We start from the raw sequence: 21013 nt of genomic DNA, 5'->3' as shown, positions 1-21013 counted from the left end.
TTCGAGTAGGACCTTAACAACTTGTCAAAAGGTCGATATTTAGCTGTAGCAATATTTTCTTCTTTTGTTTACATATGATACATACGGTAGGCCACCTATCAATTTCTATTTTCCGCTTTGAAGAAATAGTTCAACTTTGATCAAATAATTCAACAACAGTTAAGCATCTATCCAACACTGGCACGTTACAAGATGATGGGATCTACTTTTATGCTAATGTATAACATTGATTACCTTGCAGAGAGCACCCAGCACCACGTGACGCCGCAGACAAATCTTGCTCGCGGGCGGGCTGGCTGCAGTTTGATCCTCTTGAAGAAATCGCGTTGTGTATATTTGTAACTGTCGGGCACGCGCGGCAGCGGCACACCGAGCCCAAATCGTGCAGCTCGCACCCAAAGCCACCACGAGCGAGTCCAACGCGCGTCCACGTCCATGGATCGACGAGGACGCAGCAGCTAAAGCTAAACGGGCAGACGGCTACCAGGCCCAGATTATTCACCACCGTCGTTCATTTTGTTCATGCGGACCTCCGACCGGCAGGGATTAGAAACGTGCGAGATCATATGAGTCTGAAGGGGGGAAGAATAGCTCAAGATGGTTCGGGAAACCCGGCACCTTTGGGTGGGAAATTTACCCGAACATGTTCGAGAGGAGAAAATTGTGGAGCATTTTAAAAGGTAGGTTACGCAAGAGGGATCCTCTGTTGGCCAAGCAGCGCGCGCTAGGTTCAGCAGTTAGCTAGCTAGTTGCGATGGGCAGCCTGCGGCTAATGCTAATACAGCTAACGTTAGCATTTATTTTAAGTTTTACAAGCAAGGGTGTTTCTTTTTTGCTGCCGGTGCTATATTGCAACACAGCGATACATGTTTAACCAAAATGCCGGGAATTGAACCACTTAACATTAGTATAAATGTTTACGGTTTATATTATTTCGCTAACTTTTGCTAAAGCCAGGAGGAAAGTAGCTAACGTTAGGTCCGCTAGCCACCGAGCTACCACCCAACCAACCATTTTGTGGGAAGTCGAGACGTTTTCATGATCAGTAACGTTACAAGCCAAACGGCAGCTAACGTTAGCTGGACAGCAGGTCAAATAACATGAGATGACTTGTGTTGTGTTAGCCCCTTGAAACGTGTGACTCATGACGTTATTTATGTGGTCAACTGTGTTGTTAGGAAAAATATTGAAATGTAGATAACCTTAATGCAAAATCTGCGAACGATCAGTGAGCTCACCGCTCGCTGATAATCAAATGTTAGCAAGTTGTTGAGCTGCTTTACGTTGGTTGCCATCAATATACTTAAACTTGGCTAAGATACTAAGTATTGTTTTCTAATTTGGCAAACTTGCAAACCAGGATTTGCTCCCGCTGGGACACAAGTATTTGAATTTATAGAGAGCTAACCGCATAAACTTGTATGCTTCCACTTGTTCGTGGGAGTAATTTAAAACCATGCAATGTTTTATGTCTTTTATCGTTTGCTACGTTATGTAAAGTTCAACTGGGTAATTCCTCAACAAACGCATCCGCAACACAACAAACTGCATGCAGTCATAGTTAGCGGGAGCTATTGCAGCACAGCCTTAACTAGTGTTCTGGTGACAGCTGTGTGTTTGATGATAGGCTTTTTATAGTTGTTAAACACTGACATTTGACATGTTAGGTCCCAGAGGGATGTTTGATTAACGTTAGTACTTTGAAGTTTGTTTAGAAACCTCAACACTCCCAACAATACTTGGACGCGTCGTCATTCAGCATAACAATTGCAGACACTGTTTAAGACGCTTCCTGAAGTTCAGACAGTTCGTTCTTGTTTGGTGGCCTAAAAGGAAACGTTGGTGTTAACTTTCTTTGGTTCATAATTAGAGGTAAATCATTATTACTGTTCGCTTTTAGTATCCGTGTCTCTTCTGCTCTACATTTACCAGACTCTGAAATACAGAGCGACAGCTGCAGTCCCTAATCTTAGCTGGTGTATATGTAATTTTCTCTTTGTTTTTTATTGTAATTTCCTTAGGTATGGGCGTGTGGAAAGTGTTAAAGTTCTGCGGAAGCGAGGGTCAGAGGGTGGTGTTGCAGCCTTTGTGGATTTTGTGGATATCAAAAGTGCGCAGAAGGCTCACAATGCTGTCAACAAGATGGGGGACAGGGACCTTCGGACTGACTACAATGAACCTGGTTCAGTCCCTAGTGCTGTTCGGGGCCTTGAAGACGGCTCCCCCTCGAGCAGTCGAGACGTTACAGGATTCTCTAGGGGAACAGTTGGTCCAGTGTTTGGCCCACCTGTGTCCCTTCACACCAGAGAGGGACGTTATGAACGGAGAATAGATGGGTAAGTGGACACGGCCTCCCCTTAAAATCCAGGGGAATCTAGGTATTGGATAGGTGTAAAACCTAAACACATAGTGGGGTTATTCGTGAGGGATATATGCCTCAAGGGGGTTGCACAAAGGTAATTAGGGATCGTTCCACTTTTCTTCATAATTGACTTGCCTTTCCCACGGGATCTAAGTAAATTAACTACACATTATCATTTGGTAAGGTAACTATAATTCAGGGTTTGACATCTGGTTTGGATATTACATCCGTGAGGAATATCCTGGTGAGTTCTGGATTTATTACATTTTGTGGGAAACTACCTTGGGGAGCTTTTGGATACTTTTTAAACATTTTCCTTCTAAATATGGGATCTAACCTCGATTTTTTTACTTGGAATTGCTTGAAACTGGAAGTAAATCCCAATTATGAAGGATGTATTTTTCTTTGAAGAATCTATTCAGGTAATATATCATTATGTCAAGGATCTCCCATCTCGGGTTGTCAATTTTTTTCCCTCATGGCCACAGCCGATGGATGGACTACTTTTACAATTTTTTGCATCTGGATACGGCCTGTTCTGGATTTAAGTGGATGGAAGGACATTTTTTTTTTTTTTTTTCATCACAAGGAAGACCGATTTAAGTGCATATATCCTAGGGTATCTCAATCATTTTAGGGTGAGATTAACTTTATATTATAAAAAATGTTGTCCCAAATATGGAAGCTATACAAAGAAGACTTGGCAAGAACGTGGATGATCCAGACAAAAAGTTTGTGGAGCTGTTCTTGTTTTGGCTTGATGGCCATGAAGACACATGAAGACTGCATAGTTGGGATGTACCCTCCTGGATGTACACGCCCCATGTTGGATGTACTGATGTTGACCATAGTATGGATAGGTGTAGCTGCCGTTCATTTGGATTACTCGAGTGTGGATGTAGCTGTGTAAGGCCTCAGCTCAGTGAGGAGAAGAGCACTCCGAGTATGTATATGTATAAGAGCTGAATACAACTTTTTCAAAGTAACTTGAAATGTTACTACAAAAGATGAAGCCTTCCAGTACATACACCCCATGAGAGCCTTGGATTGTGGAATTAAGACATGCCTGTGAAACCATGAGGAGTTTATGGGCTGTGATTATAGTGCCTGTGAGTCTACAAGCGAGTGTGATCTAAACTACTTTATTATCAGTGGAATACATTTTTCACCCTTTTTCTCCCATGTAACTTAATTTTTGGAACATACTACAAGATAAGATTGATCCAGTTGGATGTATTTTCCATTCGGGCACCAACTTCCTGTAGTCAACCTGGAATTTCCTGAATTACTCCGAAGTTCATCAACTTGAAAAAAAAAAAACATTATTTATTCAGGTCTTATGTTCCTGTAGTGTTTTTTTTTTTTTTTTTTTTTTTTTTTTTTTTTTTTTTTCTTCTTCTACATGTCCAGAAATCCATAAAGAGGTCCATTTCTGTGATTGTTTTGTTTTTCCCTTTTTCCATCCAGTGAAGAGAATTAAGTAGCCTAACTGGATTATACATCAACAATCTACTGGCCTGGTGTTCCACAGTATTTGAAGATAACGTGCAGTGTGATTCAAGAGAACCGTTTTTTGCCTAATTAGATAAATTGATTTTTTTCCCCTTGGTTTTTCATTCGGGCTCTCACATACTGATCCACCTAGATTGTATATGGATTAGTTTCGGTAACTTCTTTTCCAAAAGGTTGGTATTGCTCTGCCCTCTGCATATTTTCTTTCTCTAACATTCCTTAGTGCTTTGTCTAAAATTTGGTTTTGCACTGCTTTTAGGGAAACAATTAATTTGATGCAAGAGAAGGACAAACTTATTTTATAAAATACATATGTATTGTCATTTTTTATTGCAAGTGCCCTCCTTTTTCCAGCATCACACAAATACTTCAAAAGTATTGTTATCATATCATATTAAATACAGTGAACTGAACTGAAATATTTAAAGAAATGTTTGATTTTGAAACTTTCTTTTTCTTAACAGCAATAGTTCATTAACAGTCAGCCTCTGAAATCAGCTCCCCTGGACACCCAGAGGAGCCAAAACTTCTTAATGTTTTTGTTTTTGCTAACGAAAGTAATTGAAAAAGACAACATTGCTAAATTATGTGTTTGTATGAGTAGATTTTCAAAATGAAACCAAGAAGGTTGTAGTGAACGTCTGGGGCGGCTTTGTTTCATGTGACTGTTTATGAATTTACCAGTATAGGTAATTGTGCTTGTTGGTAGTCTTGTTCCTGTCAGAATGTCATTTTAGGCTGCTACAGTTCAGCAATTGGAGCAGCACCAGTCAAGTCAATGTTATTTATATAGCCCAAAATCACAAATTTGCCTCGAGGGTCTTTACAATCTGTACAGCATACAACACCCTCTATCTGTAGACCCTTGTGCTTATTAGTGTTTACAGACAGTGCCAGCATTTGATAGGCTGACCCCATTATGTCATGTCTTGAAGAGTCAGATTGTTCGGCCTATTTGTCTAGTTGTGAGGAATTTGGTATTGTTTTTGTAATCATTGTAAATGCTCCTCTAGTGACAAAAAAACATGTAAACTTTCAAATGTCACATTAGAATGAAAATATCATGCGACTTTTGTTGTAAAACTTGTTGCTGAAAAGTTAAAGCAGTTTTTTAACATACGTTAAAGTGAGCACTTCTTTCTTCTTAGTTGACCAAGTGAAACCCCATAGAAGAGACCACTGTTTTGTTTCGATGGTAACAAATCCCAAATTGACAGAGACCGATTTAATGAATTTTTGCCATTTTCTACATTCCATCTCTACATTGAAATACTGGCACTGCTCTTTCTAAGAGTATTATGCTACACAACTTATCTGGCCTGCTCTCAGTTGTATCCCTGCTGTACCGACCATTTTGAGTTTCACTATTGGGCACTTAAATGCCAAATAATTTAATAAAAGAAAATTGGTTGTTTTTTTTGCCTTTTTGTTTTTTTTTATTGTTTTGAATCATAGTAACTCTTTTCCCCTCTCTACCCTGTTCTTATTTCACAGTAGCTCAGACAGCCGTGAACGTGCATATGATCACAGCCCATATGGACACCATGAGCGCAGTGGCACTTTTGACAGACAGCGTCACTACAACGCTGATTATTACCGAGATCGTTCCATGTTTGCTGCTGCTGGCCCAGGGAGCAGTGCTATCGGGGGAAGCTTTGAGGCATCAGACCCACATTTTGACTCTAGAATTCGAGACCCCTTTACTCTTACTAATTCTACACGACGTGACCTATACAGAGATGACCGAGGACGGAGGGTTGATAGAACTTACCATCACCGTCGGAGCCGATCATCTCATTCCTCACAATCAAGGCACCCTTCCCCACAACGGACCACCGGGCAAACTCCCAAAACTCCGCATTCCCCTAAAAGAGCTCCTTTGTCCCCTGTGAGAGGGCCACGATCTCGATCCCGCAGCAGATCTTCGAGCTCGGATTCTGTCAGCAGCACCAGCAGCACGGGCAGCGGAAGGTGTGACATTTGTTTTGTTACATTAACGCTTCATGTTTCATGGGTTTGTTGACTGGATTTTGTCCCTAGACAAACTTGCTCTCTGGTTTTCTTATTTTTTTTTCTATTTATATTTTGTGACAACAGCGATTCAAACAGCAGCTCAAGTGATGGATCTCGGGCACGCTCTGTTCAGTCATCAGCTACGCACGCCCCTACGTCTTCTATGGGGCTTGACTCCGATGAGCCACGCAGAAGCTTTGGAATTAAAGTGCAAAACCTACCTGTGCGCTCCACAGGTAAGTTTCTAAATGTTAGCCTCTCAAATGAAAGGGCTACATAACGCCATCTTATCCATACAATTTGTTTATTGCTTTTGGCAGGACTGGGATACAAAGTGGTCATTGGTGCACACAGCATGATAAAACAAATCCAAATTAAGTAGCACAAGGTGATTGTGTGACCATGTTCAGAAACTTGGTTTGGGGCTCCTGCAAAACTACATTTCTGTTGCTGTACACAAATGTTATTTTAATTAAATGAACTTTGTGTTATGGACTTTAAAGATTGCCAGAGTGCATTGTTTAAAATTGAGGATCAAGATTCAAGACCTGGCGTCTCATTTATAAAACATTGCGTAGGATCCTTACTAAAAGTGTACGTACGCCCAAAAGCCGAAAATACGTACACGCCCATTTCTAACCATAAATAGTCAATGCAAAGCACCTCATGAATGCTGATCAGTATGTTAATGACCCTGGCATGCAGTTGTTCTTTCGTTACGCTGAATCATGACGACTAGCGGGGGAAGCAAAAAACTTCTCAGACGCTGGTGAATTGCTGCAAATTGAATTATAATTTTGGATATATGCACAGTATTAAAGAGATATTTTGTTATTTACACTGTGTTCTGCAGTTATCTAATGGTAGGGTATTTGATGGTATCCTGTATTCCATGGAGTGGGGCCATCTCCTCCTGCGCTCCGTAGCGGACAATGTGACTGTGAGACAGCGGCGATTTAAATATTAAAGAATTTTTTTATTTAAGATTTGAGTTGGATTTTACAAGGTGTTTTATGTAACAATTATCACACAGTACAAACGCAATTAACACTGCTGGATTTAATCTTCATGATAACGTGGATGATATTGAGTGAAGAAATGTGCATGAGACATCAATACTTGAAAATATTAAGAGTAATCGTTATTCCCACATTTACTTTCTGCAGTTTTGACTTCAGTTCACCACCTCACCTTCTGCGTCGCCAATTCCCATTGTCTCCAAAATGTGCGTACACATGGGTCAGAGTTTGCGTGGAGGACTGCACATTCTCCCGTCGTTTGTTTTTTATAAATCACAACCTTTGCGTGGGAAATGGCGTACATGCATTTTCAGCCCAGTTTTGTGCGTACGCCACATTTATAAATGAGACCCTTGGACTGCTGTTGTGATTTTTAAGGCTGTACCAAATACCTTTTTTATTTATTTTTTAAATTTTTTTAAAGCTTCGAAGATTCGGTACTTATCAACAGCAAATATTCAAAGCTATAGGAAATGAAACTGTTCCACGGCTGCTGTTTTCGCCACTTATTTTGCCGGCTTACTCAGCACTGTTTGGTCTGGCAATGCGAGACTAATAAATAACAAAAGGAGACGAAGTTAGAGCAGGAATGTTTGTAGTAATATCCTACATATTTATGATTAAGGGAGGTTTTATGAAACTAAAAATAACGTTATTGAATACTGGTGGCTGCCTTTTCCAAACCGCCAGCAGAGAGCTCCAGACAGCCGGAGATTATAAGAGCAGGCAGCACAGAAACAAAAACGGTGACACGTCACCAACAGTATGATAATAAGATTGCTCTTTTTTTTTTTTTTTTTTTTTTGACCTGAGAAAAAAAGTGATGTTACGTACTTGAATGAGTACGTATTTTCGCTCAGTTGAGTTAGGTGGTCCTTAATGTGGCTCGGGACACATTCCCGTTCTCACTACTACCTGCGGAATTTCCTGCAGCACCGCAGCAATCCCGGAAGTAGAACGTCAAGGATATAGACTATTAGAATGTAGACCTGTGCGGCCTAGACCACCTCTAAATGCTGTTTCAGTGATCAGATCTCAATGCATCCTGAGAGCTGTCCACTTGTGTTATCCGATCACTCAAATTTATTACCAGGTGGAAAAGCGGTAGTAGTTAAGCTCACAAGTAGTATTCCCCCAAAGTGTATCAGTCCCTACTATGTGAAGCCGTTAAAGGCGGTATTCACCCTCATTTTGAAAAAATTAATTTTGGGCTCTTGTGTTCAAAGTTGTCTATTTTACACTTATTTACATGCCAAGAATATCATTACCAACTTAAGTGTACACACCATCAGAAGCATGTTTCCTTTCTCATCCAACCTTTTAAATCCTATTTCAAGTTTGGTATTGGGTACTGTATAAAATATGCAATAAAAAAGGCTAAATATGAAAAATCAATCCATTCATCAATCATCATTCACATATTTGTCTTAAGCTGTGTTATGTCTTTGCGTTGCTTTGTTATAGTCACACAAAATGTTAGTTATTTGGTGCTTGGTAGCAATGGAATACTAGTGTACCGGTTACTCTGCTTCTAATATTTCCACAGATATGCCTTTTTCAGTTTACTCATGTAATTATTCCCAGACCACAATCTTATATTCTGTAACTCACATTTAAAATCTTTGAGCTTATAACCTTTGTGATATATGCATACTTATTAAAGCAGTCAAGGCAGTTAGTATGACCCACAGAGTTCAACAACAGCTGGTCAATAGCCCTGTCAGTAGAAAAGCCAGGTTGGAGTAGGAAACTTAAAACATCCCAGCCTAATCCTTTTTTTCTTTTCTTCCGCAGACACAAGTTTAAAAGATGGACTTTTCCATGAATTCAAGAAACATGGGAAAGTGACCTCAGTGCAGATCCATGGAGCATCAGAAGACCGCTATGGTTTGGTGTTTTTTAGACAACAAGAGGATCAAGAAAAAGCCCTCACCGTCTCCAAAGGAAAGCTGTTCTTTGGCATGCTTATTGAAGTCACAGCCTGGAATGGTCCTGGTAAGTGATGACAAATATACAAAACCGCATTTTGATGAATACTTGCATTAAATCAACAAACATTATTTCATAAAACCATATATTTTTGTGGCGGATAATACAAATTTGACATTTAGCAACATGACAGTAATATTAATGATAAACCTCTACCTTCCCTCAGAAACAGAGAGTGAAAATGAGTTCAGGCCCTTGGATGGCCGGATAGATGAGTTCCACCCAAAGGCCACAAGGACACTGTTTATAGGCAACCTTGAGAAGACCACCAGTTATCAACAACTCCTTGACATTTTTCAACGCTTTGGAGAAATTGTGGTATGCTACCATTTGAGTACTGTAAATAGTAGGGCTGCACGATTTGGAGAAAAAGTCATATTGCGATTTTACAATACTGCGATTGCGATATTATGGTATCATGAGTCTACTTGCTTGATTATCAAGGAAAATGCTCAAAATACTAACATTTTGAAACTTACAAAGTTAAATGAGAATAATAAGAAATGCATGAACAAAAAATGTGCAACACATTAAAAATAAAAAACTACAAAATTAAATAAAATCTTATCAAAATAGACATTTTTGCAACAACAAATTATTAAAATTATACATTTTGTATGCCCTTATAAACAATGACATTTAAGATGGGTGAAATATAGTAACTAGTGATTTAAGTTACGAAATATACTTTGTACAACCTCTTTTTTTTTTTTAAAGTCTATATGCTCTGAAACCCTCTACACTTATGATACTCATGTGACCATACACAACACATGCGCCACTGCCTAAAAAGACTGGTCATATCTTTTGTGGAAGTTAAGATGGTAACGTAAGTGAGAGCGAAAATTGCATTTGTTGCTAATACTGTCGGTTAAGTGAAGGGTGTTACAATGTGGAGACTGCAGTGCACGCAGACTAGAGTGTCACGCACACAGCACACCTTTTATGTTTACTCAAAGAACCCATTTATTGTGGTTACGTAATGGCACAGAGTGACATCGCGACTGCGATTAGATTAATTGTGCAGCCCTAGTAAATGAGGACATTTTACATTTGATAAGGGTCTCTAATGGTTCTCTTTTCCTTCCAAGGACATTGACATCAAGAAAGTAAATGGAGTTCCCCAGTATGCCTTTGTGCAGTATTCTGATATTGCCAGTGTCTGCAAGGCCATTAAGAAGATGGATGGAGAGTATCTGGGGAGCAACAGACTAAAGGTAGTGCTTTTACAGTAAACGATTAGTAACATTTCTGGTCTATGTAGGTTTTCAATCTTTCAAATGTATTCCACATGTATAATATGCATATTGTTCTCTTTCTACTTGAAGCTTGGGTTTGGGAAGAGTATGCCCACAACGTGTGTTTGGCTAGATGGTTTGGCCAGCAGTGTTACAGAGCAATACCTCACACGTCATTTCTGCCGCTATGGGCATGTAGTTAAGGTAAGGTGTGATAGTTTCTCTTGCTAAAGATTTGCTGCTTTTGATTATAATGCTATGTAGTTTTAAAAACTTTATATGTATATTTTTTCCTTTTTCTTTTCTTTTTTTAGGTTGTGTTTGATAGATTGAAAGGGATGGCCCTCATCTTGTACAACAACACAGATTTTGCTCAGGCAGCTGTAAGGGAGACCAAAGGTTGGAAGATTGTGGGCAATAAAATAAAGGTAAACTAACAATTATTGGGTTTATTATTTTATAAAGTATTTTTCATGTGTATATGTATCGATGTGTGTTAATTTATTTGTTTATGAAAGGTGGATTTTGCAAGTCAAGAGAGTCAGATGGCATTCTACCGGTCTATGCAGGCATCTGGTCAAGACATTAGAGACATCTATGAAATCCCTGCTGAACGACGGTAAATTGCCATTTATTGCATGCTAGTGATAATGTCAACAACCAATTATAATTTTTTTTGAAATGTCACAAATTTGTCAGTTATAGAATTGATAAATTGCTATTTTGAACACTTCTATCAAATTAAGTCACCTCTGTGTGTTACAAATGTCTGATGTAAGGTGATAATCTTTAGAATCACAGTTCCATTGCAAAATATTTAAGCACTTCTTAGTCTGAAAGTGAAGTGCAATTTTATAAAATAAATTATTTAGGTCAACAAAATGCATTACGTTTCTCTTCCTATTCTCTCCATTCACTCTACAGAGAAGAACGCAGACCTCCATACCATGAATTTACAGCGGAAAGGGCTTACTATGAGAATATAAGAACCCCTGGCATCTATCCAGAGGAAGCTCGAAGAGACTATGCTGCTCGCAACAGAGAGCGTTTTCCTGAACTGGAACACTATCAGGGGGATCACTTTGACCCACGTTATCATGAAGACCCAAGAGACTACAGGGACTACAGGGACCCCTTTGAGCAAGATATCCGAAAATACACATATATTCAAAGGGAGCGAGAAAGAGAGCGAGAACGCTTTGAAGCTGACCGCAGCAGGTGGAGCCCTTCCCATCCAAGGCGACCGGTTACTCCTACGGTATCACCTTCACCATCTGAGCGTGCTCCCAGAGACTCAGAACGCCGGGTTTACAGCCAGTCCGAGCGAAGTGGTAGTGTGAGCTCAATGTCACCACCACACTTTGACAAATCGGAAAAGAGCCTGCTGGAACATGCCTCGAAAAGTGACAAGAGCAGCCAACCAGATCGCGTTGCAGGTGCTGAGAAAACCAAACGAGCCAAACGAAAAGAGAAAGGTGACAAAGATAAAGCTGAGAAGCTTAAATCAAGGAAAGCGAAGGGGCAATCCCCATCCAACCCACCTGAAACGGAGCTTGAGACTAGTTTTGATGGAGGGTCTGGAAGAGGAAGGGGATCAGACCAGGATGCTCAAGAGAGGCAAAAATGTAAGGCAGATGATGAATCTCTCACTGAAAATCAGTTGTCAATTGCTCATCATGATTCTGTAAAAAGTGAAATATCTGAACTAAGTAAAGGTGAGAATTCAGACTTGGATGGAAAAAATCGACTCAAGAAACATCTAAAGCCTGATATTGGAAATGATGGGAAAGATGCATCATTGGATTCAGATCGCCTTGCTGCAAGAAAAAGGCGCTTTGCTGATTCCGGTGGCAGGACAATTCGTCAGAAGAGAAGCAGGCTTGAGGAGGAGGATGCTATTCCATCCTCTGAGTTAAGTGCTAGTGCCACATATTTGAAAGAGTCAGACACTGACAAAAACAAAGATTCACAACGGAGAGATTCAAGACTCAAAACTGATAAAAGTGGCACTCAGAAGGAAGGCCAAGAGGACCCTAGAGGACAAAGAGAGAAGTCGGAGGGATCTTTGGACCCACTGGAGTCAAAACCACATCCAGTGCACACTTCATCCAGAAGGTTTTCACATGAGGGAATTACAGACCAAAGCAGTATAAGAGAACAAGAACACCATGCTGCTTTCAAATTTGGTACTCCAAATGCTGACCAGGACAAAAGTATTAAGAACAAGGAAGACCATGTTGACATTGACCTCTCTCAGAGTTACCGCAAGCAAATGGAGCAAAATAGACGGTTGCACCAGCAGCAACAGCAGCGCGAGTCTGACAAATCTGACAATCCAGGAAGTCCTCAAGGAGGTGAAATGGAGGACTTGGAACATCGTAGTCTTGTGCATGAAGTTGGTAAACCACCTGAGGATGTCACAGATAATTTCCCGTCTCACAAACTAAAGAAACTAGACCAATTTGAACCTGACTCAGGAATTAAGAGAGAGCGTGTCTACAGGAGCTTTAGACAAAAAAGTGAAGATCCTGACTGGAACAACATCTCCTCTCCAGGACATCAGCACTTCTCTCATAATGCTGATGAGGACCTTGTGGACCTTTCTCAGAAAGAGTTAAGTAGAACTGAGGAAAAAATTCACCCAGATCTTGAGCTATTAGTCAAAAGGACACACAACACACAGGTAAACAAGCCAAACACTCCTTTACTTAGTGTAGAAGAAGAGCAACAAAAGAGATGGGAGAGCAGAGTTAAACAAGACTTGTTACCCGACCTGAATTTTTCTAGAAGTCTAAGTAAAAACATTCACAATCGCAAGCGTTTGGAATATGGTATTTGGCATGACTTGGAGCCTGGGGAAGTACGATCCGACTATGAGGAGGACCGAGAGACCAAACCCCACTCTCCTGTGCCCTCAACATCTATGCCTTTTTCCGAGCGTCCGAGGGTTGACAGGTTTTCAGACCCCAAACTAGCACATCTTGAAAGGAACAAATTCTACTCCTTTGCACTTGATCAAACCATTACACCTGATACAAAGGCTCTGCTCGAACGTGCAAAATCTCTTTCATCTTCAAGAGAAGATAACTGGTCATTTTTGGATTATGATTCTCACTTTGCAAGTTTACGCAACAGAAAGGATACTGAGAAGGTAGAATCGGCACCACGACCTACACCCTCCTGGTACATGAAAAAGAAAAAGATTCGAATTGGATCTGTAGACAAACTTGATGACCGGAAGGAGGAGCCTAAACCGGTGGAACAGGAACGAAGGGAACTATTTGCCTCCCGCTTCCTTCACAGCCCCGTCTTTGAGCTGGACTCTAGGCGACTTCAACACTTGGAACGTAAACATGAAGAACCTGAGCATACACAAAACCAACAACCAGGTCCGCAAGTTACAGTAGATGGGGAACTTGACTCTGGGCCAGTTGTCCTTTTCCATAGTCGTTTTTTGGAACTCACACGACTGCAACAACAGAAGAATAAAGTCCGTCAGCTGCAAGAGGCAAAAGAAGACCCAATGCTCAGGGATGAGAATAAAGTGGAAAAAGCACCAGTTCAAGAGCAACAAGCTTTGCAGTCACCTAAAACAGAATCTATCATGGAGCCAGAAATAAAACCCATCAGTCCTGCTGAAGAGCTGATTTCTGAACCCCGACTCACACCTACTCCTGTCACACAATCTACAGCCAAAGACTTTCCCGCTCCAGAAGAGAAATCTGTTGCAGTAAATCCAGCCCCTGATCCTTATCCGCCTGTGTCTGTCATAAAGGAAGAGTTAAAAGAAAATGAACCGGTTGTATCCATTCACCACGTCTTAACTGAGGCATCATCTGATTCTGAACCTGCACCAATAGCAGCAGCCGAACCCAGTGGTTCAGTGGATAGATGTAAACCTTCTCCATCTGAAGGGAAACTGGATATTATTACGGAGGATGTAAAACCTCTCTGTACAGAGAAACCATGCCATCGTGATTGTCATGATGAGTTTGTTAGCATTTCAGAAACCGAGCTTGATCCTGAGACAACACAACTGGAAGTGCCTGAAACCTCTAGTCCCATACCACCTAGTCTTCTAAAGGAAGAGAAAGAGACCCAATCTGTTTGGAAAGCAGTAGCAGAACCTGAGGGAGAGAAGAAACTTCAAGTTAGTAAAATGCAGATGCCCATTGATAATGACATTAATGACGAGCCAGTCTCACCCCAGAAAGAGCATAAACCAAAAGAAATGAAAAATAAAAAGGGCAAATCTTCCCCTGCTCAAGTTGCTCTAGTTCCCCTCATATCTACCTCTGGTTCAGAGAAACAAGCAACGCGTAAGAGTGAGCGCATTGACAAAGAGAAGCTGAAACGTGGATCATCTCCAAGAGCTGAATCAAAGTCCTCAGGCAAATCTCCTATTCATGGATCAGAACCTGATATGTCAGAGCCGGGCATATCAGCAGGCAGAGCAAGACGAAGAAATGTTAAATCTGTGTATGCCACTCCAGTTGAAGATGATGCGCCAGTTCGTTCTGGAAAGGAAATTACAGAGTCACCGCGATCTGCACGAAAGCGAGGTACAGACAGAGATACAACACAACAACAAAATATCGAACCGGATGCACCTGCTCCAACACCTGCAACCAAACGGGGCCGTCCTCCCAAGAATCGCAGACAAGGCGACGAGAGTTCAACAATTAAAGTAGAAAAATCAAAAATGGACAATAAAGACACAGATTCAAATGAATCAGAAGTTGGGGAAAGAATTCCAAGAATGTCAAAAGGGAAAACATCCCCTCATGGCACAAAGGGTTCATTGAATCTGATGTCCACGGTCCTAGTATCTGGATCAACAAGGAAGGTAGAAAAACTTGAGATGGCTGAGGATGATGATCAGGAAATGGATTCCACAGATGAAGATTCCTCGGCTTTGCAAGATTCATCAAGTTCATGTAAAGAAGATCCATCAATAAAAATTGACCAAAAGAAAGAGGATAAAGAAGGAAGAGAATTGGCCAGAGATAAAGATATTTTCCATGAAAAGGCAAGTGAGGGTAAATCAAATGGGAAAGAGCCCGATTCCCCAGTGTTAGAAGAGAAACCCAACTTAGAAAAAGACAGGGTTGTTAGAGGTAAAAACAAGTTGACAAGGACTCCGAAGTCTCCTGTTCTCAAGAACCTCAAAATCAGGCTAAATGTGACAGAGGTGAAAGATCTTCTTCAGTTAGGGGAAGATGAAGTTGGGAATCAAGAGGATTCTTCAAAAAAGATCAGGTCTGGTGACAACAGTGATCATGTTTCAAAGTGTACTAATGCAAACAAAGGCTCCAACATTGAAGAAATGGAAAATGCTTCCACTTTGGAAAAAAAAGATCTCCTGGAATCACCAAACAGCTTAATTTCACAGGAGCTGGAATTGGAGCAGGCTGTGGAGAACATTGCTAAACTAACAGATCCAGCTTTTCCAACAGAAACACCGATGCCACCTGCCCCACAAACCGAAGTCAAAAGTGACCCAGAGGAAGAAAAACCTTCAAATCCTGCTAGCGAGACAGAACTCATGGCTGCTATTGACTCGATAACTGCTGATGGTAGAACCTTAACCCAAGCACCTCCACCAAGTGCAGATGTAGGTTCAGAACCTGAGATACAAAACTTGATTCCGTCTGCCAAGGGAGATGAACCGGATACAAATACACCTGCTATACAGGAGGAGTCTGTCTTCCCTTCCACACCCAAAAAGGGCACCAAGGGAAGACCTAAAACACCCAAACGTTCTAAAGGCCAAAAGCAAGTGAGAAAAGATTTTAAAGAAGGACCTTCAATAAGTGAGGAATTGACAACTCCTTTAGCAGATAGCCCACCTTCCAGTGTAAAGACTGTTCCTGCAACAACTCCATCAGCAGCAACTACTGCGGTCATTACTCTGACTACATGGAAGCCAGAACTTGAGCCTTTAGCTGTCAAGGCTACAGATGTAAACACAGAGTCATCTTCTGAAGAAAAGATTCAAAATCTTAAATCTGTTAACCCCCAGTCTAAGAATCCAATCTGCCCAAAGCCTCAACAGGCGCCACCTGAGTGCATCTCCCCTTCCCTATCTCCACTTGCCAACAGGCCAATTATCAGACCCATTCAGACAGGCAAAATTCCTGTTTCTCCACCAGATTGGCGCCACCAGCCTAAGGATCCAGAAGTGTCCTCTTCACCTGTCATGCCGTTTGCATTCAAGGAAAACCAGCCTTTACCCTCAGACTCTGACAATGTGGATATTGATCATTGCAACAGTGACTTGAGACAGATTCTTATGAAACACAAAAATATTTCATTGCCAGGCAGTAGTTCTATTCCTAGTAATCTACCCACCCTGCAAGATCAGAACCCCTCTGAAAGTAAAACTCCGTCAGCTGTTGTGCCAAATAAGTCACCCCTACCCAGTAGTGGAATGGCAGCTCATCCAGCTCCACCGATTTGTCGACCTCCGGCCTCACTACCATCTCCTGAAACAAAGTCTGTGATCTCTGTTATTGCATCCACTGCAACGTCTGTTATCAGCCGTGTTTGCAACCCTCCTGAGCCTGAGGACAAAGTAAACACAAACATTGGAAATCCCTCTGCGGACATGACTCTACCCAAGCCAACCTATAGGCCCAGCAAAGACGATACTGGATCATACCATGGGCCATCGGTTGGTGATGATGAGGGAGGAAGTTCTGCACGCTTCATTGTTGAGAGCCCCACTCTTGGTATAGGATCTTGCCCAGGTCTGAGAGTTAATACATCTGAAGGAGTGGTAGTATTGAGCCACTCAGGCCAGAAAACGGAGGGACCACAGAGGATTAGTGCAAAAATAAGTCAGATCCCACAAGCGACAGCAGGTGACATGGAATCTCAGCAGTTGGTATCCATGCCCCAGATAAAACAGGAAATATATGGTCATTCTCACTTGGGACTTCAAAAGGGGCCATTGCAGATAGATCATGTGCATCCTGGTAAGACGCAGTCAACTTTGTCTTCTATTAAACAAGAAAGCACTGGTTTGGAAAAGATGGAATCCTACCAATCTGGACCTCAAGGAGTAGTGAAGCGTGTCACACAGGGAAACCAGCAAGTAATGAGTTACCATCAAGAGTACATGCCAATAAAACATCAAAAGAAAATGGACGGTGCTGATCCTCACATAACGGATGGAGCTAAACCACCTTGGACCTCTGCTATAAGTCCTGCAATAAGCCCCCATTTGCCCTCGCCACCTGCCAACCATGTAGGTTTTGTTACAGCTGCTGGTGACCGAGCTCCCTCGCATATTAGTGGAGTAAAACCGGAACCACGATCCCCTCGCAAGTCAGGTCATCCGCACTCTCCGTTTACCAAAGTATCGTCGCCCATAGGCTCCTCGTCACCCAAGGGCATACCAGTTATGTTATCGACCGGCCTACCTGCCATGCAGCAGTTTATTACTGGTGTACATCATCCAGAGCAGTCAGTTATCATGCCACCTCACAGTGTTCCTGGGAGCTTGGGACGGATGTCTCCTCACCGTGTAACCCAGTCAATTCCAGTGGGGCATCTTGTCCAAGGAGATGTTCGGGTTAATACTCCACCTCTGTCTGTGATGAGCTATGGAATGCATAGTGAGCCTCTTGCCTCTCCCTGGTCTGGTCCCGTGCAGTCACGGCCTACATCACCCCAGGCTGTTGGCAGGGACAAGGTTCTCAAGGTAAACCCTGGTTCTTTAAGGGCCCATGAGGGGGAACAGGAAGAAGCCAGACGCTTCCACCAGGCTCCAGGAAGACCATCTGCTACACAGTTAAAACCGGAAACGATGCAGTCAGATCCTCGCGGGCCTTTGCGGACTAGTGTCCAGTTAGAACCCTACATGGCACAAAGAGATATGCGTGTGCTGTTGCACCAACAGGGCACAGACCCTCATTCTGGACACATTCAAGAGACTCTTCCCCCGTCTTCAGCGCCTTCCAGCCTACCCTTATCCTTGTCTCCAAGAGCACATGTTTTGCCTAAAGGTCTGTCTGAGAAGGATATAACGAAGCCATTGGAAGCAAAGAGGCCACACTCTCCTCTTCCTAAAGATGGAATGATGGGGATCAGACAATCTGGGCAAGCAATGGCATCTCCCCAGAGAGTTCAGCTTATGCCACCAGGACCTAGTGGCTCATTCCCAGAGTACTCAGGGATGTACTCCAACCCACGAGGCATCCATTCTCAAATGCCAGAGACGTCTCCTGTTGGACTTAACCAGCCACCACTGAACGTCACACCAACCATGGTGAGTTCACTTCACTTAACATTCTTTATTTTAGTAGGTGCACTTGGCTAAAAGTAATGCAGTCTAATACAACAGTCCTCTAACAAATCCTGCCATCATGAAGGTTATAATGTTCAGTTTTTGTTACAAATTGTTTTAGAGAGCTGTTGATTTGACTTTATAGTCATTTTGAAAGCTGTGATAAGTGGGGCGGACAATAATAAACCAACTAAGTGCAAATGTGGGTTGATATCTTTGTTACAGAAACTGTTCATGACACATTCCACTATTGTCTCGAAACCTTTTAGGGTGCAGACCTCCAGACAAAACCAGATGGCAAGATGACGCAGCCTGTTAATATGGTGCAGTTGCTCACGGTAAGACAAAACTGATAATGGTTTAAATTGTGTTCAGGATTGTTGGTCTGAACAAGAGTGGGCTTTGTCTGACATACTTGTCTTTGTTTTGTCTCACATTTAAACAGAAATACCCTATTGTGTGGCAAGGCCTGCTGGCACTGAAGAATGACACCGCTGCAGTCCAGTTGCATTTTGTCTGCGGAAACAAAGCTTTGGCTCATCGATCACTGCCTCTACAAGAAGGAGGCGCATTGCTTAGGATTGTCCAGAGAATGAGACTAGAGGCTTCACAACTGGAGAGTGTAGCCCGAAGAATGACTGTGCGCATCTTTTGTCCTACTCCCGTTGAGCAGTTTTTCTGTTTTAATTAAATGGATTCTGCTAACATTTACATTTTCCTCCTACAGGGGGACAGTGACTTCTGTCTTCTCCTTGCTCTGCCATGTGGACGAGATCAAGATGATGTCCTAAACCAAACTCAAGCTCTAAAGGCCGCTTTCATCAACTACTTGCAGACAAAGTTGGCTGCTGGTATCATCAATATACCCAACCCAGGTTCCAATCAGGTGAGACATGATTGGATTTTTTAAAGTTTAATAATGATTTGATGAAAAGGGATTATTTTAATTAATAAATCTTCTTGTATCTTGTATGTATCGTTCATGTGTGACCTCTATAGTCTCCTTTTTAAAACTATAACTATATAAAACTATTACTGGTATAATCTTGCTTAATGAAACGCCCCTTTTGTATCAAATCTGTTGGTTCTCTATAACTTCTTATGTGTAACCGATGTTTTCTTTGTTTTTCCAGCCTGCCTATGTGCTACAGATTTTCCCACCATGTGAATTTTCAGAGAGCCACTTATCCCAGCTCGCCCCCGACCTTCTTAACAGGATCTCTAGCATCTCACCACACCTCATGATTGTCATCACCTCTGTGTAACCTTCCCTGCTGGAAATAATGGATGTTCTTGCTGATGAGCCTCAGGAAACCAGAGGAATAGGAGAATTTGTTTTTTCCTGGACACAGTGGGAATGTGTAGGATATACCCTGTCAACATGTTTCTTTTTTCATTTGTTACTCCTGGCTGGTATTTTTGTCCTTCTCAAAAGAACTGAGGGATGGACCAAACCAGAATCAGTCTTATTTGACCATTTCTCTGCTGTATTTCTATTTATTGGAGTTTTATTTTAATGTTCGGAGATGCTCTGAAGAAAAAATCAGGATGTTTGAACAACAATGAGTGACTATCTGGGTGGCCTTTTTTTCTTTCATGTCTTTTATTGATTGTCATATTCATTTCTTCACAAGAGTGGATCATGGATGCTATTGCACCGCAATGGCTAAAAAGACATTTGAACATGTCATTTTAAATAATTATGTACAGACTTCCTCGCCCAGGCTTTCTTTTAGAGAAGGCCGAATTGTAAAACTATGGAAACCCTGTAGAGGACCACATTCGTTTAACAGCTACTTTAATTCCACCAGCTCTGCTTATTTTCTCACAATACTGAAGCAGTCACACTTGTGGCACCTGCATTTGTATTGAACAAGCTACAATATGATTTGGGAGTTTTTGAATACAGGACTTTGTAAATATTTTAAATATTTAAACTTTGACAATGGAACTTGAACTTGGACAACCTAACAGAGACTTGAACTCTGGGACAAACCAGAACGCAGAGTGTGGAAATTAAGATGGATATCCTTGATTTTTGGGTGTAAATACTTGTAACACAAGAAGGTTGGCAAACTCTCTTGTTGAGTCTGCTGATGGCACTTCATATTTTGTAACTCAAATAAAACAAACTCCAGAAAACTTGAATATTTAAGCTATAATCCTTATTTTATGTGGCAAGAAGCAAAACTTAGATGTTTGTTTTCACTCACTTTAATACTCGAGAAAGGCCAGTTACACTTACATTTAATACCACAACAACAAAAAGGTTTAAACGACAGAAGGGGTTTGAATGTAAAATGGTACAGCACTTCTATTATGAAATGATCAAATGGCAATTGACAAGCACAATAATGAAAAATTAACATGAATTCTGTGTAGGTGAAGAACATTTATAAAAAATTTACATATAATTTTGAAGTGTAACAATGGAATTGTGACTCAGTTGCATATTAATTGTTCATATTTCAAGACTTAGTTATTTTTAGTTCCAATGTATTTGATTTTGGTTGGTCATTAGATTATTTTATGAAACCTTGGTTATAGGATGTAATTTTAGCAAACTTAAACTGCTCCATACAACAGGTTG

The 21013-nt window shown here is 41.3% G+C and overlaps 1 protein-coding gene across 2 annotated transcripts; it reads left to right on the top strand.

Annotated features, from left to right (window-relative positions):
* The first annotated feature begins 261 nt into the window (after positions 1-261).
* On the top strand, positions 262-20571 carry si:ch1073-335m2.2 (msx2-interacting protein). Of its 2 annotated transcripts, none has more exons than XM_028575256.1 (15): positions 262-680; positions 2022-2336; positions 5372-5845; positions 5972-6123; positions 8701-8901; positions 9062-9213; positions 9987-10112; positions 10224-10337; positions 10448-10561; positions 10652-10752; positions 11058-18405; positions 18693-18761; positions 18869-19063; positions 19151-19309; positions 19557-20571. In XM_028575256.1, the coding sequence occupies exons 1-15, from the start codon at positions 598-600 to the stop codon at positions 19686-19688; spliced, it is 9735 nt and encodes a 3244-aa protein (XP_028431057.1). In that variant the 5' UTR covers positions 262-597; the 3' UTR covers positions 19689-20571. The 2 variants fall into 2 exon arrangements, with proteins under 2 accessions (XP_028431057.1, XP_028431056.1); XM_028575255.1 differs by having other exon boundaries at positions 5369-5845.
* Positions 20572-21013: the final 442 nt, after the last annotated feature.

This window comes from Perca flavescens, chromosome 4 (assembly GCF_004354835.1).
Source record: "Perca flavescens isolate YP-PL-M2 chromosome 4, PFLA_1.0, whole genome shotgun sequence".
In the NCBI taxonomy this organism is placed as follows: domain Eukaryota; kingdom Metazoa; phylum Chordata; class Actinopteri; order Perciformes; family Percidae; genus Perca; species Perca flavescens.
Note: the sequence above shows the minus strand (reverse complement) of the source record. Positions and strands in the feature narration are given on the sequence as shown.